The 15,973-nt window shown below is 43.1% G+C and overlaps 1 protein-coding gene across 1 annotated transcript in view; it reads left to right on the forward strand.

Annotated features, from left to right (window-relative positions):
- The window catches only part of LOC119579303 (large neutral amino acids transporter small subunit 2-like), a 17,812-nt gene extending 3,339 nt beyond the window's left edge, over positions 1-14,473 (forward strand). Inside the window, exons 2-7 of the mRNA XM_037927057.1 lie at positions 4,976-5,117; positions 10,154-10,277; positions 10,778-10,978; positions 11,916-12,147; positions 12,578-12,670; positions 14,318-14,473. Of these exons, the coding sequence (XP_037782985.1) occupies positions 4,976-5,117; positions 10,154-10,277; positions 10,778-10,978; positions 11,916-12,147; positions 12,578-12,670; positions 14,318-14,415 (890 nt within the window). The 3' untranslated portion in view covers positions 14,416-14,473. The remainder of the gene's footprint in view (positions 1-4,975; positions 5,118-10,153; positions 10,278-10,777; positions 10,979-11,915; positions 12,148-12,577; positions 12,671-14,317) is intronic.
- The last annotated feature ends 1,500 nt before the right edge of the window (positions 14,474-15,973 follow it).

Here is a 15,973-nt window from a genome sequence, read left to right on the forward strand (position 1 = left end):
TAATGTATTATACAATGTTACTGTACCAGAATATTAGATATTAGTCTGTTGCGTGAAAATGGTTACCTTGACTTTATTTTTGGACATGTGAAGGATAGATCGAAGGAGAAAAGAAGAAACATGTTTATGGATAAAGTGAATTACAATAATACAAAACAAAGAAAGAGAGCGAAGAGATAAGATAGGAAAAAAAATAAGATGAAAAGTAAAAAACTGGAAAGTGAAATTAAAGAAAGCAGTTTTGGGCTAAATATATATTTGATAAGACTGACGGACGGGTTGATAGAAGAGAAAAATGGCACTTTACAAAAAAGGGAATGTTGGGGAAAAGTCTGCGGTGATAGAACGCCAGGTTTCACTATCGGTGAAGGAGGTCAGGAGCATGTGGTCGGATACTGTACTTAGTTGATTGAACGCTTCTACGATACCCATTAACTGCCCTGCCATTAAAGAAATTTATACTCCCAATTAATAAGATTAAAATGAAGGGAATTCTAACAGACTCGATCACATACCACGCACACACACACCAACACGCATGCACATATAATACACAAACATAAACACAAACACAAACACAAAACCACATATACACATATACACATACACATTCACACTGACAATCTTACACACATAGACATATGCTACATACGCATACTCGCACGAATACATTCAAACAAGAATGTATGAACGCACACAGTCGCCCGCATTTCAACGAAAGCAGACAGAGAGACACATGATAAAAATACAACAAACAAAAACCGACAGGCAGCGAATGGAACAATACATCACGCCGCCCACACACGCCCGTGGGACTACGATACATATTTGGACAATAAGTCACGCCTACCCTCCTCCTCCTCCTCCTCCTCCCCGTTCCCTCCCTCCGTCTCTCACTCCCCCTCACTCCATCCTTCCCTCCTCCCTCCCTCCATCTCTCACTCGCCCCTCACTCCATCCTTCCCTCCTCCCTCCCTCGTCTCTCACCTCCCCCTCCCTCCATCGCCCCCCCCCCCTTCCGTCCCTATCTTCCTCCTCTCCCCTCGCTCCTCGAATGGCGTCAGTAAATCGAGAAAATTGAGAACTTGGAAACTTTGATTTTCTAGTCTCCAAGTTTTTTTTCCCAACTTTTTGAGTGAATTATTGTTGTTGTTTTGGAAAGAAACAAACATATAAGCAGATACAGCAGAGAGAAGAGACCAGAGAAAAGAGAGAAGACAGAAGAGAGGAATGAGAAGAGGGAAGAGAGAATTGAGAAAGGAGAGGGGAGAGAAGGGAGAAGAAAGAAGAGAAAAGAAAGAAGAGGGCAGAAAGAAGAGAGGGGAGAGGAGAGAGAAGAGAGAAGAGAGAAAAGAGAAGAGAGAAGAAAAGAACAGAAGGAGAGAGAGAGAGAGAGAGAGAGAGAGAGAGAGAGAGAGAGAGAGAGAGAGAGAGAGAGAGAGAGAGAGAGAGAGAGAGAGAGAGAGAGAGAGAGAGAGAGAGAGAGAGAATGAGAGAGTGAGAGAAAGAGAGAGTGAGAGAAAGAGAAAGTGAGAAAGAGAGAGAGAGAAAGAGAGAGTGGGAGTGAGAGTGAGAGTGAGAGTGATCGTGAGAGAGAGAGAGAGAGATAGATAGATAGATAGATGAGATAGATAGAGAGAGAGAGAGAGAGAGAGAGAGAGAGAGAGAGAGAGGAGAGAGAGAGAGAGAGAGAGAGAGAGAGAGAGAGAGAGAGAGAGAGAGAGAGAGAGAGAGAGAGAGAGAGAGAGAGAGAGAGGAGAAGGGCAGAGACCAAACTTTGCGCAGTAGAAACCTGTTGCTGGCGTGAGTAAGTTTGGGGTACAGCGACTAGACGGGGAACGGAGGTGGGGGGAGGGGGCAAAGAACGAAGTAATGTCAAAGAGTAATTTAGTAAGAGGAGAGTGATGAAGGAGGCAAGACACAAGAGTGTGTGTGTGTGTGTGTGTGTGTGTGTGAGAGAGAGAGAGAGAGAGAGAGAGAGAGAGAGAGAGAGAGAGAGAGAGAGAGAGAGAGAGAGAGAGAGAGAGAGAGAGAGAGAGAGAGAGAGAGAGAGGAGACAGCAGGCAGCGGAATCGTAAAGAGAAACGCATACCAAGAAAACACCATTCTCCTCCTTTTCTCATTGACATATTTTTTCACCTTCGCCTCTTGTTCCTCTTTTTTATTCCCATCTCCACTTCACTGCCGTCTCTCCTCCCTCCGCTATCTCTGGCACATTTATTTTCCAGTATTCCATTTTCCTTTTTCATTCAGACCTCCTCTTTTTCTTCCCCCCCCCCCCACCGCCCCCACCCCCACTCCGGATGGCTTCCCTAGGGCGTCCTGTAAATAAAGCTTTATCTTGAGAATTGTGAAGAAGCAACACTCGACCTTCATTCACTTGGGACATGATAGCACCTGTAATGGAGGGAGAAAGGGAGAAAGGGAGAAAATGGGAGAGGTAGAGGGAGAGAGGGAAAGAGAAAGAGGGATACGAAGAGAATAAGGATAGAGAGAGGCAGAGGGAGAGAGACAAGGACAAGGAGGAGAGAGAGAGGGAGATTAAGAGGGAGAAAGGGAAGAGAGAATAAAAAAAGGAAAGGACAAAAAGGCGAAAGATCATAGAAAAGGGAGAGTAGATTTTTTTAGAATAAGGGGAAGACAAGGAAAATTTAAGAATTAAAGAGATTGGGCGAGGAAAAAGGGAGGACAAGCGAACAGAGAGAGGCGGGGGGAAAGAAGGGTAGGGAGGTGGAGGAAAAGCAAGGGGGAGGAGGGAAGGGGGAGGAGGGGGGAAGGGAGGGAAGGATGAAGGAAGGGAGAGGACAGGGAAGGAGGGGGAAAGGGGAAGGAGAGGCAAGGGGAGAGGAACAGGGAGAGAGGAAGGGTTGGAAAGGAAGAAAGAGAAGAAAGGGGGAGAGGGAAGGGGGGAGAGAAGGGGGAAAGGATGAGGCAAGGGGAGGGGGAAGGGGGGAAGGGGGAAGGGGGAAAGAAGCAAAGAGGACACGGGAGGAATAGAATGGGGAAGGAGAATCAAGAAGAGGGAAAGGGGAGGAGAGGGGGGTGGGTAAAGGAGGAGGGGGAAGAGAGAGGTGGGTGGAGGGGAGGGGGAGAGGAACGGGAGGGAGGGAAAGGTGAGGAGAGGAAGGTGTGTGAGGGAGGGAGGGAAGGGGGGGAAGGAAAGGGCAGGGGAGGGAAGGGAGTGGAGGGAAGTGGTAGGAAGGAAGGAAGGAGGGAGAGGACGGGTGAGGGGGAGGGGGGGGAGGAAGAGGCAAGGGAAAAGAGGGGAGAGAGAGGAGGGGGGAAGAAGAAGGAAAGGGGAGAGGGGAACGGGGGGAGAGGGAAGGGGGGAAGAAGAAAGGAAAGGGGAGAACACGGGAGGGGGGAAAGGGTTCAAAAAAGAAAAAAGGGAAGAAACACGGGACCAAAGGGGGATATGAAAAGAAGTCGGGAGAGCACCGAAAAAGGGTGGGGAAGGAAAAGGCAAAAGGACACGGGGGGGGGAAGCTGGGGAAAGGGGGAAAGGGCCCCAAGAGGAGAAGGGCCGGGGAGAGGGGTAGGGGAAGGGGGGGGATAAGGAAGAAGGCAAGGGGAGAGGGACACGGGGAGGAGAGGGCAGGGTGGGGAAGGAGGAGTTAAGGGTGGGAAGGGGGATAGGGGAGAGGGGAAGGGTGGGGAAGGGGGAGTTAAGGGTGGGGGAGGGGCATAAGGGAGAATGAAAGGGGAGAGGAAGGAGGGGATGGGCCAAGGGAGAGGGAGATAGGAGGGGCAGGGAAGAGGTGGGGAATGATAATTTAGAGAGTGAGAGGTGAGGAGTAGGTCGAGGGAGGAGGTGAGGGTGGAGGAAGGAGTGAGGAGTGCTGGGGAAGGGAAGAGAGAGAGAGAGAGAGAGAGAGAGAGAGAGAGAGAGAGAGAGAGAGAGAGAGAGAAAAAGAAAAAAGATGAGAAAAATGAGGGGAGAGAGAGAGAGAGAGAGAGAGAGAGAATAGAAGTGGGGGAAAGAAAGCATTCGAGAAGAGATGATTTGATTCTGAAAAATGAAGATATAAGTAAATTAATAAGAACATTTAAGAGGTCAACAAATACTGAAATTTATCCGTATATACTCGCTAGTAAACACTTCTTATTCTGAAATATGCGCCAAATCTCCCCTCTCCTGTATGCCTTCTGATTGCAGAAATAAATAGTGGAAATATAATAATTACGTTTCTGATTACGCCACACACACACACACACACACACACACACACACACACACCACACACACACACACACACACACACACACACACACAAAAAAACAAAGAAAAAAAAAAATATATATATATATATATATAAAATATAAAATATAATATAATATATATATATATATATATATATATATAAAAACCACACAACACACACACACACAACACACACACAACAAAAACAAAACACAAAAAAACCCCCAAAAAAAAACAAACATACGGACACACCGTATAACTTGGGGTGTGTTGTGTAAATTCATCATTGGGGGGAAAAAGGGGGGCGGGTAAAAGAAAGGAAAGGGGACGGGCGGAGGGGAAAATGGGTTGGCGAAGATAAATTGGGAGGAAAGGGTAGGGGGGGGGGGTAAATGAAAGGAAAGGGGAAGGGTAAAAGGAAAAATGAAAGGGTGTTGAAAGAAAAAAAGGTAAGAGGAGGAATTAAAAAAAGGAAAAGATGATGAGGTGAAAAGAAAGGGAAAAGGGAAAGGAGGAAAAACAACAGTGTGGGAAAAACTTTAGAATAAAAATGGGGAAAAGGGGGGCCATTATCCATTTTTAGTTCCATCTCGAAATTTAATATTAATCTGATTTTTTCCCCCAGAAATCACACCAAATCGCGACTGACCTTTTTCTCTTCTTCCCCTATTTTTTTTTCGTCTTCAATTGAACACTTCATCCCCCCCCACCTCATTATTACCCCATCCTCCCTCGAAACTAACTCCCTCCCCCTCCTTTCTCCCTCCCCTACAGGCCACACGGAGCAGCTGGAGCGGGCGTGGGACGGCGAGCACAGCGTGGGCGGCGTGGCGCTCGCCCTGTACTCGGGTCTCTTCGCCTACGGGGGCTGGAACTACCTCAACTTCGTCACCGAGGAACTCAAGGATCCCTACAGGTCAGGCACGAGAGGGAGAGGGGAGGGGGAGAGGGAGGGAGGGGGAGAGGAAAAAAGGGGGAAGGGAGAAGGATGAGGGAAAGGGGAAGGGAGAGGGAAAAGGAAGGAGGGGAGAGGGAAAGGGAAGGGAGAGGGGGAGGAAGGAAAGGAAGAAGGGAAAGGGGAAAGGGGGGGGGAGGGAGAGAAAGAGGATGAACAGGGGAGAGAGAGAGAGAGAGAGAGAGAGAGAGAGAGAGAGAGAGAGAGAGAGAGAGAGAGAGAGAGAGAGAGAGAGAGAGAGAGAGAGAGAGAGAGAGAGAGAGAGAGAGAGAGAGAGAGAGAGAGAGAGAGAGAGAGAGAGAGAGAGAGAGAGAGAGAGAGAGGGAGAGAGAGAGAGAGAGAGAGAGGGGAAGAGAAAGAGAAAGAGAAAAAGAGAGAGAGAAACAGACAACAAGAATTCCCACTAAACCTCTCCCCTTCCCCCCTCCCCCCCTTCCCCTTGCACGAGTGACACCCGAGCTGCCCGAGTCACCCGAGTCAATCCCGAAACCGGTTTGGTCACGCGACTCGGATTCGAACGGACGAAGCAGCCCTCTCCGGCGTCACGTGGTGTCGGCGTTGCTAAACTTAAGCTCATTAAGCTCGATAGACTGCTATGGTGGGGCTTGTGGGGAGTGTGGGGGGAGCGGGGGGGGGGGGAGGGAAGCACTTGGAATCAACTTTCCTTTTTCCTTCTGTTTATGATTTTAGGTATTCGTTACTGTTTTTTCTAATACTTTTTCTCAACTTGTTTTTTTATGTCTTTGTCTGTTTGATTAATGTGTCTTTATCCATGATTCTGCTTCAGCTTATATGGAGAGTTTGGCAGATGTGCTCTTGAAACGGTTTTGTTTTTGTCTTTTGTTTGTTACATGCATTTATATGTTACTCGCAGAGCTATCCTCTTTCCTCTATATTCATATTCATATTCATATTCATATTATTCATGTTATTCATATTACTATTATTATTATTTTATTATTATTATATTATTATTATTATTATTATTATTATTATTATTATTATTATTATTATTATTATTATTTTCCATTTTGAGTGTATTTATTTATGAATTTCCATGATATTTAGTTTTATTTGATGTATTTGTTTCCGTATTTAGGTTTAGATGTGCCCATTATCAATATATTTCCCATTTGTATAGCTTCTTCCTATATTTATTACTTATTCGATCACTTCTCCTTCTATCTTTCCCCATTTCTTCTTACTCGCCCTCTCCCTCTCACTCCCCTTCTCCTCTTCCTACACCATCACCTTCCCCCTTCTCCTTCTTCCTCTTCCCCCTGCCTCCCTCTTCCACCTCCTCCTCGTCCTCCTAATCCTCCTCCCCCTCTCCCTTGCCTTTCTTCTCTACCTCCTCCTCCTTGTCCTCCTCCTCATCCTCCCCGTCCTCGTCCTGTCCTAATCATCCTCCCCCTCTCTCTTGCCCTCCTTCTCCACCTCCTCCACCTCCTCCTCCTCTCTCTTCTTCTTCTTCTTCTTCTTCTTCTTCTTCTTCTTCTTCTTCTTCTTCTTCTTCTTCTTCTTCTTCTTCTTCTTCCTCCTCCTCTTCCTCGTCCTCGCCCTCGTCCTCGTCCTCGTCCTCCCTCCTCCTCCTCCTCTCCTCCTCCTCCTCCTCCCCTCCTCCTCCCTACCCCTCCTCCTCCCTACCCCTCCTCCTCCCTACCCCTCCTCCTCCCTACCCCTCCTCCTCCCTACCCCTCCTCCTCCCTACCCCTCCTCTCCCCTCCCCCCTCCCACGCCTACACAGCCCGTGGAGTTGGTTAATGGTGCGGACTGAGATAGAAGTTGTTGTTCGTCCAAGGAGCTTTGTTAGCGTGAGTGTTCGACGTCGTTGGGGAGGGAGGATGTACCTTCACTTCATCAGGGGTCGTTAGTCTCGCCCGTTGTTCGAGGGAGTTGTAATGGAAGAAGGGGTGTTGGTTGTAGTTAAGTAAGTATTTTTTTTAGTGCTCTGTAGTTGTAGCGAGAGTCATGTAGTAGCATTGTTATTAAAAGAAGTGGTGGTAGTAGCGTTAGTTGCTGTTCTGGAAATAGCTTGTGGTATTGAAAGGGGTAGCTGTAGTAGTAAAAGTAGAGTACTGTTAACATTTATCGTGGTAGTAGTGACAGAAGGCGATTTTGTACTTCTTTAAAGGATGAGAACCCTAGGACATTCTTCAGTCTCTCAGGTCGAGAAAGACCCGATGCGGACGCTCGACTAATCAGTTACCAAAGAAAGGAGAGTGGGAGAAGGAGATGGGAGAGAGAGAAAGAGGAAGAGGGAGAGGAAAGATATATATACAGAGGAGAGAGGAGGTGAGGATGAAAAGAAGAGGGAAAATGGGAAGGATAGCAAGAAAGAGATTCAACAGGTAGGCGCACCAGGCTTGACGCGGCAAGGAGAGAGAGAGAGAGAGAGAGAGAGAGAGAGAGAGAGAGAGAGAGAGAGAGAGAGAGAGAGAGAGAGAGAGAGAGAGAGAGAGAGAGAGAGAGAGAGAGAGAGAGAGAGAGAGAGAGAGAGAGAGAGAGTGAGTGAGTGAGTGAGTGAGTGAGTGAGTGAGTGAGAGAGAGAGAGAGAGAGAGAGAGAGAAAAGAGAAAGAGAAAGAAAGAGAAAGAGGAAGAGAGAGAAAGAAAAAAACATAGAGAGAGAAAGAAAGAAAGGGTATGAGAAGAAGAAGGAAAAAAGACCCAGGAGTCCAAAGAGGCTGCATTGTCGCCTCCTCACGTCGCTGTTTCCTTTGTTTCCCGGCGTCCCTTCGAGGAGTCCTTCAGGAGCCGAGGGAGCGAGCGGGAATCGGCCTAAATGAGGATCCATTTTAGCTTAAACGCTGTATATTGTTGCTTGAGATGGCGTGGGGGTTGGGGGGGGGGAGAGACCCCACTCAAACAGGGATGAGACGGTTGTGTGTCAGTGTAAGTAAGTGGGGGTGTGTATGTGTGTATTGTGCGTAATTGCGTGTATGTGTGTGTGTGTGTGTGTGTGTGTGTGTGTGTGTGTGTGTGTGTGTGTGTGTGTGTGTGTTGTGTGTGTGTGTGTGTGTGTGTGTGTGTGTGTGTGTGTGTGTAATTGCGTGTTTATGTTTTCTGGCTTGAATGTGCGAGTGTTTTGTACGAGTGTGAGTGAGTATTAACGAGTAGGTGTGTAACCAGAAAACCAGACTGAAAGTATAGATAGCAGGATATGTATGGGGTGGCTGAAGTGCAATGTAACATTTTCCTATAGTAGTCGTTTTTTTATCTAATTTTGGGTTACTTCCACCCTCTCCCATCACACACAAAAAAAAAAAAAAAAATGGCGAGTTAAAAGGAAAAACTTGGATTAATGGGTTAGACTGTCCATTCGGCATGTATATCTTCAACAACAGTTTCAGGAGAATTTGAAATATGATGTTTCTTAGTGTTTCCCCCAGGCTGACGCATCCATGGAAATTGCTTTTGCCCTCCAGGTGATGAGCCTCGATAGCCTTTGTGTTCCAGATTCGCTTTACTAATATATTCTAAAAGTCTCGGAATTTTTTGAGGCCGAAAAGATACCTGAATGGAATTAACCAATCCCAGATTTACCAAACCTAGCTTACTTGTTAACAATACGAAGACCAAATTGAACTTGATCGAAATTTGCCCCAAATTTGACCAAACCTAACGTTCCTTCATTTAATGTAAACACGAATGTTTCGACGGAGCAGAGATTCATTACGTACTTTGAATAATGAATAATAAGTGATCTGTTGTTGTTGCTATTTTCACTATCAGCAGCAAAGTATTACTGTTGACGATGTTGTTGCTTTTTTATACGATTCAACTTGCGTCTTCATACATTCAGACGATAACAGGTTTCGGTAGGACTTTTGATATCATTGTTTACACACAGCTGTCCTACATATAAATCATTTATGTCATCTCGTTCAACGCCCCTTCCATCTCTCCCTCCTCCCCCTCCCCCTTTCACTCCCCTTCCTCTTAGTCACTTGCTCAGCTTTGCAACCGGAAGTGTTTCTGTGACGTCACTCCTATCGGTGCGGGAAATTTATGGACACGCGCACTGAAATCGCCTCTCGGTATCTGGTTCTGTGTTTTTTTTTTCTGTGTAGCTCGTGTTTCGTTCGTTTACGCACGTAAACCCAGATACACACACACAGATACACACACACACACACACACACACACACACACACACACACACACACACACACACACACACACACACACACACACACACACACACACACACACACACACACACACACACACACACACACACACACACACACACACACCAATTTTATATATACGATTACTTGTATACATTAATATATATATATATATATATATATATATATATATATATATATATATATATATATATATATACATATATATACATATATACATATATACATATATATATATATATATATATATATATATATATATATATATATATATATATGCTCTCCCATAAGAAAATTCTTTTCATCTTTAAGTGCCACATCAGAATGACACGGCACTTCACTAACGGCTCCATTTGGGCCCTTAATGGTTCATAAATCATGGTTATATAAGGGTTAACGCGGAGGTGGTTTCCCGTTACCTTCCTCCGGGTGATTGAAAACTTCATCGTTTCTCTTGTCATCCGATCTTCCGCTTTTTAGACTTCGGCATGACTGGATGCGGTTTAAAGTCCTACTAAGGATAATTGAAATATATTTCCTCTGCTGGTTAAGGAAAATACGGAAGAAGTAGAGACACCAAATTTTTCTTAGTCTGCACTGTCATCCACCAATGGAATTTTATTTCTTCAGTAAGCTCTAATGAAGACATCCATTCCTGCCACCCCAGTCATCCAACAACGGAACTTGACTTTTTCAATAAGCTCTAACTACGTACTCACTCCAAGATCATCACAACATGAAAACTACAATTAAGTATCATGCTGTGACCACGGCCGCTCAAACATGAGCCTATACCGTTGAAGAAGAAGAAGACTCCCAGTGACACCCCCCTCACTCTCCCACAGGAACCTCCCGCGCGCCATCTGGGTGGGCCTCCCCCTCGTCACCGTCATCTACGTCCTCGTTAACGTGTCGTACCTCGCCGTCCTCAGCCCGTCGGCGCTCATGTCTTCCAACGCCGTGGCGGTGGTGAGTATGGCAGCAGGCAATCAGTCAGATTGGCACTTTTGCGTTTGTTAATGCTATTAAGGTTGTAGGCAATCGGTTCGTTGCTCGGATAAGTAGGACTTTAAGCAGGTAGGGAGTTAATTCTGTTAAATCGGCATGTGTTAGTCTAAGACTTAGTCAATTAATCATGCATTTCAATAGTCACTAAGTCTGTTCACAGTCAGCAGTCAGTTCTTCAGTTAGTAAATTAAGCAGTCAGAGTGTCAGTTATTTATTCAGTCAGATAGGTGGTTAACTCCGAACAAACAGTCTATATTTCATAAAGAAATACTTTCTAGCAAACACTCACTTCTCGTCTTTCCCCTTTTTGAAACCAAAAACAGATATCTAAATATTTACACATGAAACCTCCCCTTTTCATCATTTGAATTTTAGATGGGACTAACGAAAAAAAAATCGAAACCAGAAAACTTTCCGCGTCCATTGTTCCAAATACCCGAACCCTTCGCTTTCGTCCGCAGTCGTTCGGCACCATCATGCTGGGTCCGCTACGCTACGCCGTGCCGGTGTTCGTGGCGCTGTCCACCTTCGGCAGCCTCAACGGCATCCTGTTCACGTCGGGCCGCCTATTCCTGGCGGGCGCGCGCAAGGGTCACTTGCCGCCCGTCCTCGCCTTCATCCACCTCAGGAAGAGGACGCCCGTCCCTGCGCTCGCCATCACGGTTAGTCTTCTCGCCCGCTCTCTCTCTGTCTCTGTCTTTTTCTGTCTGTCTGTCTGTCTGTCTGTCTGTCTGTCTGTCTGTCTGTCTGTCTGTCTGTCTGTCTTTGCTTTCCGTCCCTGTCTCTGTTTCCGCACCTCTTTCTGTCTCTCTGTCTGTCTGTCTGTCTTTCTTTGTTTTCTGTCCCAGTCTCTGTCTTTGCCTCTGTTTCTGTCTCTGTTTGTCTGTGTGTCTGTCTGTATGTGTGTGTGTCTGTTTGTCTGTCTGTCTGTCTGTCTGTCTGTCTGTCTCTCTCTCTCTCTCTCTCTCTCTCTCTCTCTCTCTCTCTCTCTCTCTCTCTCTCTCTCTCTCTCTCTCTCTCTCTCTCTCTCTCTCTCTCTTGTCATCATCATTATTATTATTGTTATTATTGTTATTGTTATTATTGTTGTTGTTATTGCTATTGTTGTTAATATTATTATTATTATTATTATTATTATTATTATTATTATTATTATTATTATTATTATTATTATTATTATTATTATTATCATCCATCATCATCATCATCATCATCATCATCATCATCATCATCATCATCATCATCATCATCATCATCATCATCATCTTCATCATCATCATCATTACCAACATTATCATCATCATCACCTTTATCATTATATCCGGGTCTATCCTGGTAGCGTTCTCCTGCCGAACTGCGGTCAAATCCCCCACTGCCAGTGGATGGTAACCCTGGTCATTCCTTGCACACAGGGGGTAATTAAAAAGCAAAAATAAATACACAACCGTAATATTCCTGAAGTCACAAGAGCCTGTCACACCAAACATAAGAATAACCATTGTTACAAATGGGATAAAGTAAATTACTATTGTTATTGTAATCATTATCACCACAACCATCGCCACTGTTATCATCAGTCCCGCACTTTCCCTCCCGCAGTGCTTCCTGTCTCTGTGCATGCTCGGCGCCGACATCATCTCCCTGATCAACTGCCTCTCCTTCGTGCTGTGGCTGAGCATCGGGGCCGCCATTGCTGCATTGCTGTGGCTCAGGACAACACAGCCGCACTTACACAGACCCATCAGGGTGCATATGGCGCTGCCCATCACCTTCCTGGCCTGCTGCGTGTATCTGGTGGTGGTGCCCATGGTTACGGAACCACGGAGTACAGGTGTGTGACAATGCGTCGATGGATAGAAGGAGGTGGAGATGTTACTGTATGATGTGTTTGGTTTATGTATACTGTAGAATGTAATATGGGTGTATTATTTATTATATAATAAATAACAGATTTGGGGATCTATATAGGATATAGACACCTGAAAGGAAAACCAAAAATATTTATAACTAATAAGCCGTTGATAGTATTTATGCAGTCGAATTCCTATGTGTAGACCAGCATAAAACATTTGTTACATACTATACAATCAATATGCTCTACACTACAGTGCATATATGAAGGATTCGAATAAGGCAATAATCCATAAAAAAGATAGATATAGATAGATATAAATAAAAACACCCATTCATAAGCTGATCGACAAGGAACTAATAAGAAATATAGAAAAATCCTACAGTCCCTTCCGTTCCCCCTCCTGCAGGCATGGGCATCATCATGACGCTCTCGGGAATCCCTGTCTACGTGGCCGGCGTCCTTTGGAAAAAAAAGCCGGAGATGCTCAACGCCGTGCACAGTGAGGACCTTTCTCTCTTTTCTCCTTCCTTTTGGTCTCTTTCTCTCTTTCTCTCTTTCTCTTTCGCTACTTCTCTTTATCTTGTTTTGGATTTATCTACTTCTCTTTGTTGTCTTGTTTCTCTTTCTATTTTTTTCGCTTTCTATTTGCTTTTCTCGATCTTTCTCTTTCGATTTTTCTTTCTTTGTCTGTGTGTCGTCTGTCTGTCTGTCTGTCTGTCTCGCTCTCTCGCTCTCTCGCTCTCTCGCTCTCTCGCTCTCTCGCTCTCTCTCTCTCTCGCTCTCTCTCTCTCTCTCTCTCTCTCTCTCTCTCTCTCTCTCTCTCTCTCTCTCTCTCTCTCTCTCTCTCTCTCTCTCTCTCTCTCTCTCTCTCTCTCTCTCTCTTCTTCTCTCTCTCTTCTCTCTCTCTCTCTCTCTCTCTCTTCCTCTCTCTCTCTCTCTCTTTCTCTCTCTCTCTCTCTCTCTCTCTCTCTCTCTCTCTCTCTCTCTCTCTCTCTCTCTCTCTCTCTCTCTCTATATATATATATATATATATATATATATATATATATATATATATATATATATATATACATATATATATATATCTGTCTTTTTGTATATGAGTAATTTCTCTCTATCTGTGTCTGTTGGTATTTGTATTTATCTGCCTATCTATCTGTTTGTCTGCGTCTCGGTCTGTCTGTGTATCTATCAGTCTGTCTATCTATCTATCTAAATATCTGTTATTTTCTATCTCGCTCTCTTTTCCCCATTGCTTCTCAGTGTGTCAGGGATGGCTTTCAAGTTAATCGATTTTTCGTTCGTTGTTAATTAGTACTTATTGATAAGCGTTAACGAGTCATTCATTTTTGTTCTTGATGTCAGAGGTAATTAAGAGATTTTCTTTGAGATTTTCTCGATTGTGGTGAGATGTTATTATTTGATTTGTCCTCATTTGGTCAAGTTTGTTTGTGTGTCGAAAGCCTTTATAAAATGGTTGTATTTTAGGTTAGCCTGAGAGTGTTATGTATTGTCACCTATAACATTGATTAATGGGAAATGCATATGAATTCAAATGACAAACAGATAGCGTTTTGCTTACGCGTCAGTTTTGCGAAAATGTATATTACTTAATCAATGTTCGCCTTCTCATTATCATGACTCTTGGAAGAAAAATCCACAATACAAAAACTAGATTTATTAATAATGAGACTAGTTTCGAAATCCACCTGGATTCCATCCTCAGGTCTGAAGAGGAAAGGGAGAGGAGGGGGGATAGAAGAGAGGGAGGAGAGGCAACGCGGTAGTTTTTGTATTGTGGGTTTTGCTTCCATAGTATCAGCACGGAAGAGTGTTTTACCATTCATTATGACTCTTATCATTATTGTTATTATTACTATCATCGTTATTATTATTATTATTATTGTTATTATTATTATTATTGTTGTTGTTATCGTTGCTTTGTTGTTGTTAGCGTTGTTGTTGAATTCTTATTATTACTATTAATATCATTATCATTATTATCACTGTTATTATCATTATTGTCATCATCATCATTATTACTATCTTTATCGTTACTATTATTATCTTCATTTCATCACAAGCATTACATATAGCAATACAACGATCAATTTCATCATAATTATCACAATTCACTCCTTCGCAGAGAGCGTGACGCATCGCCTTCAACGCGTCCTCTTGGTGGTCGAACCTGACGAGCCTGTAGACGTTCCCCTTCTCACCGCTGGCGACGCTCAGACATAGGGGCGAGGCAGGGAGAGGGAGAGGGAGAGGGAGAGGGAGAGGGAGGAGAGGAAAGGAGAGGGAGAGGGAGAGGGAGAAGGAGAGGGAGGGGAGGGAGAGGGAGAGGGAGAGGGAGGGGAGGGAGAGGGGAGGGGAGGGAGAGGGGAGAGGGGAGGAGGGAAAAAGAAAGAAAGGAAGGAGGGGAGAGAAATACGAATAACATGTGTGTTGCATCGGGAGAAAAATAAAAAGACAAATATATATTTGATGTTCCATGTGTATGTATACAACAGCTGATTAACGTTCTGCTTCCCATGGTCTCAAATATGTATATTTCCATATATATATATATAATATATATATATATATATATATTTTAAATATTTATATAATAATTATATATAAATATATATATATATACATATGTATATACATACATACATACATACATACATATATATATATATATATATATATATATATATATATATATATATATATATATATATATATGTATGTATGTATGTATGCATTTTGGAAAATGATAAAAGACAAGAACTCATTAGATAGAAATATTACCCAGTGTTGTCTGTGGTCCCTGTAAACACCTTTTCAGGACATGTAGAGAGCTAAAGTGCTATATAAAAGACAAAATCAAGAAAACAAGTCCCAATTTTAAAATATAAACTATAAGACGACCCCAAAAAAATCTGAATCTACACTTCTTGTAGTGACTTCTACTTATGATGAATATTACTATCCATCTCTAGTTCTGTATTCCTTTATCTAGTTGAAAGAAGAACAATGTACACTTGAATCTTTACAATCAACCTGATATCTACATCTCCTGAATAATATATTCAACTATTCGTTAAACGTTGTGAACAAGATCTGTCGTAATGGAGTCGTTTCTTGTCGTCTTTCACTTAATTTTTGGATCCAATTTAGACACTATTTTTTGCCGAAGAATAACCGGGAACTCGGTAGAGAAAAGGAAGAATGGAGATAAGAAAAAAAGTCATGTTATAGGAAATCTATATTCTAGATAAAATCTTTTTTTGGAATTATCTTAAAGAGTTAGGTCTCGTATGAAAAATTATACCAAAAACATAAATGCTTATAATGTATTACGAAGAAACACATTGTAACTACCATGAGAAAAAATACCGACTATGGTAAGTGTGCATGCGCCTAGGTGTATAGCATTTATGTGTTACAGATGCAAGTGTTTGACTAAAGTCACAAGTTGCATTATTCAGATATGCCTATGACTATCTATGTCTTTGTGTGTTTATATGTGTATAAGGGAGTATGTAAACACACACACAAGTGCTTAAAACAACCATAACGAAACACAATCATTTGGTATATACTGTATTTTGGTAAGGTTAATTTTATTTTCGAAAAAAATCAGGGTTTGAGAGAAGCAATCTTCTGTTGTTAACGAAAATGTGAGATTGTTTTTATTGCCTTAAGATAACAAAATACTCATGGTCGCGTAATCTGAAAGTTCGTAATGCAAAAATAGATTATCTATATTTTAAGTGAATTGTTATATTCACAATTTTTGTCTGCCTTT

The sequence above is a fragment of the Penaeus monodon genome, chromosome 12, assembly GCF_015228065.2.
Source record: "Penaeus monodon isolate SGIC_2016 chromosome 12, NSTDA_Pmon_1, whole genome shotgun sequence".
Lineage (NCBI taxonomy): Eukaryota > Metazoa > Arthropoda > Malacostraca > Decapoda > Penaeidae > Penaeus > Penaeus monodon.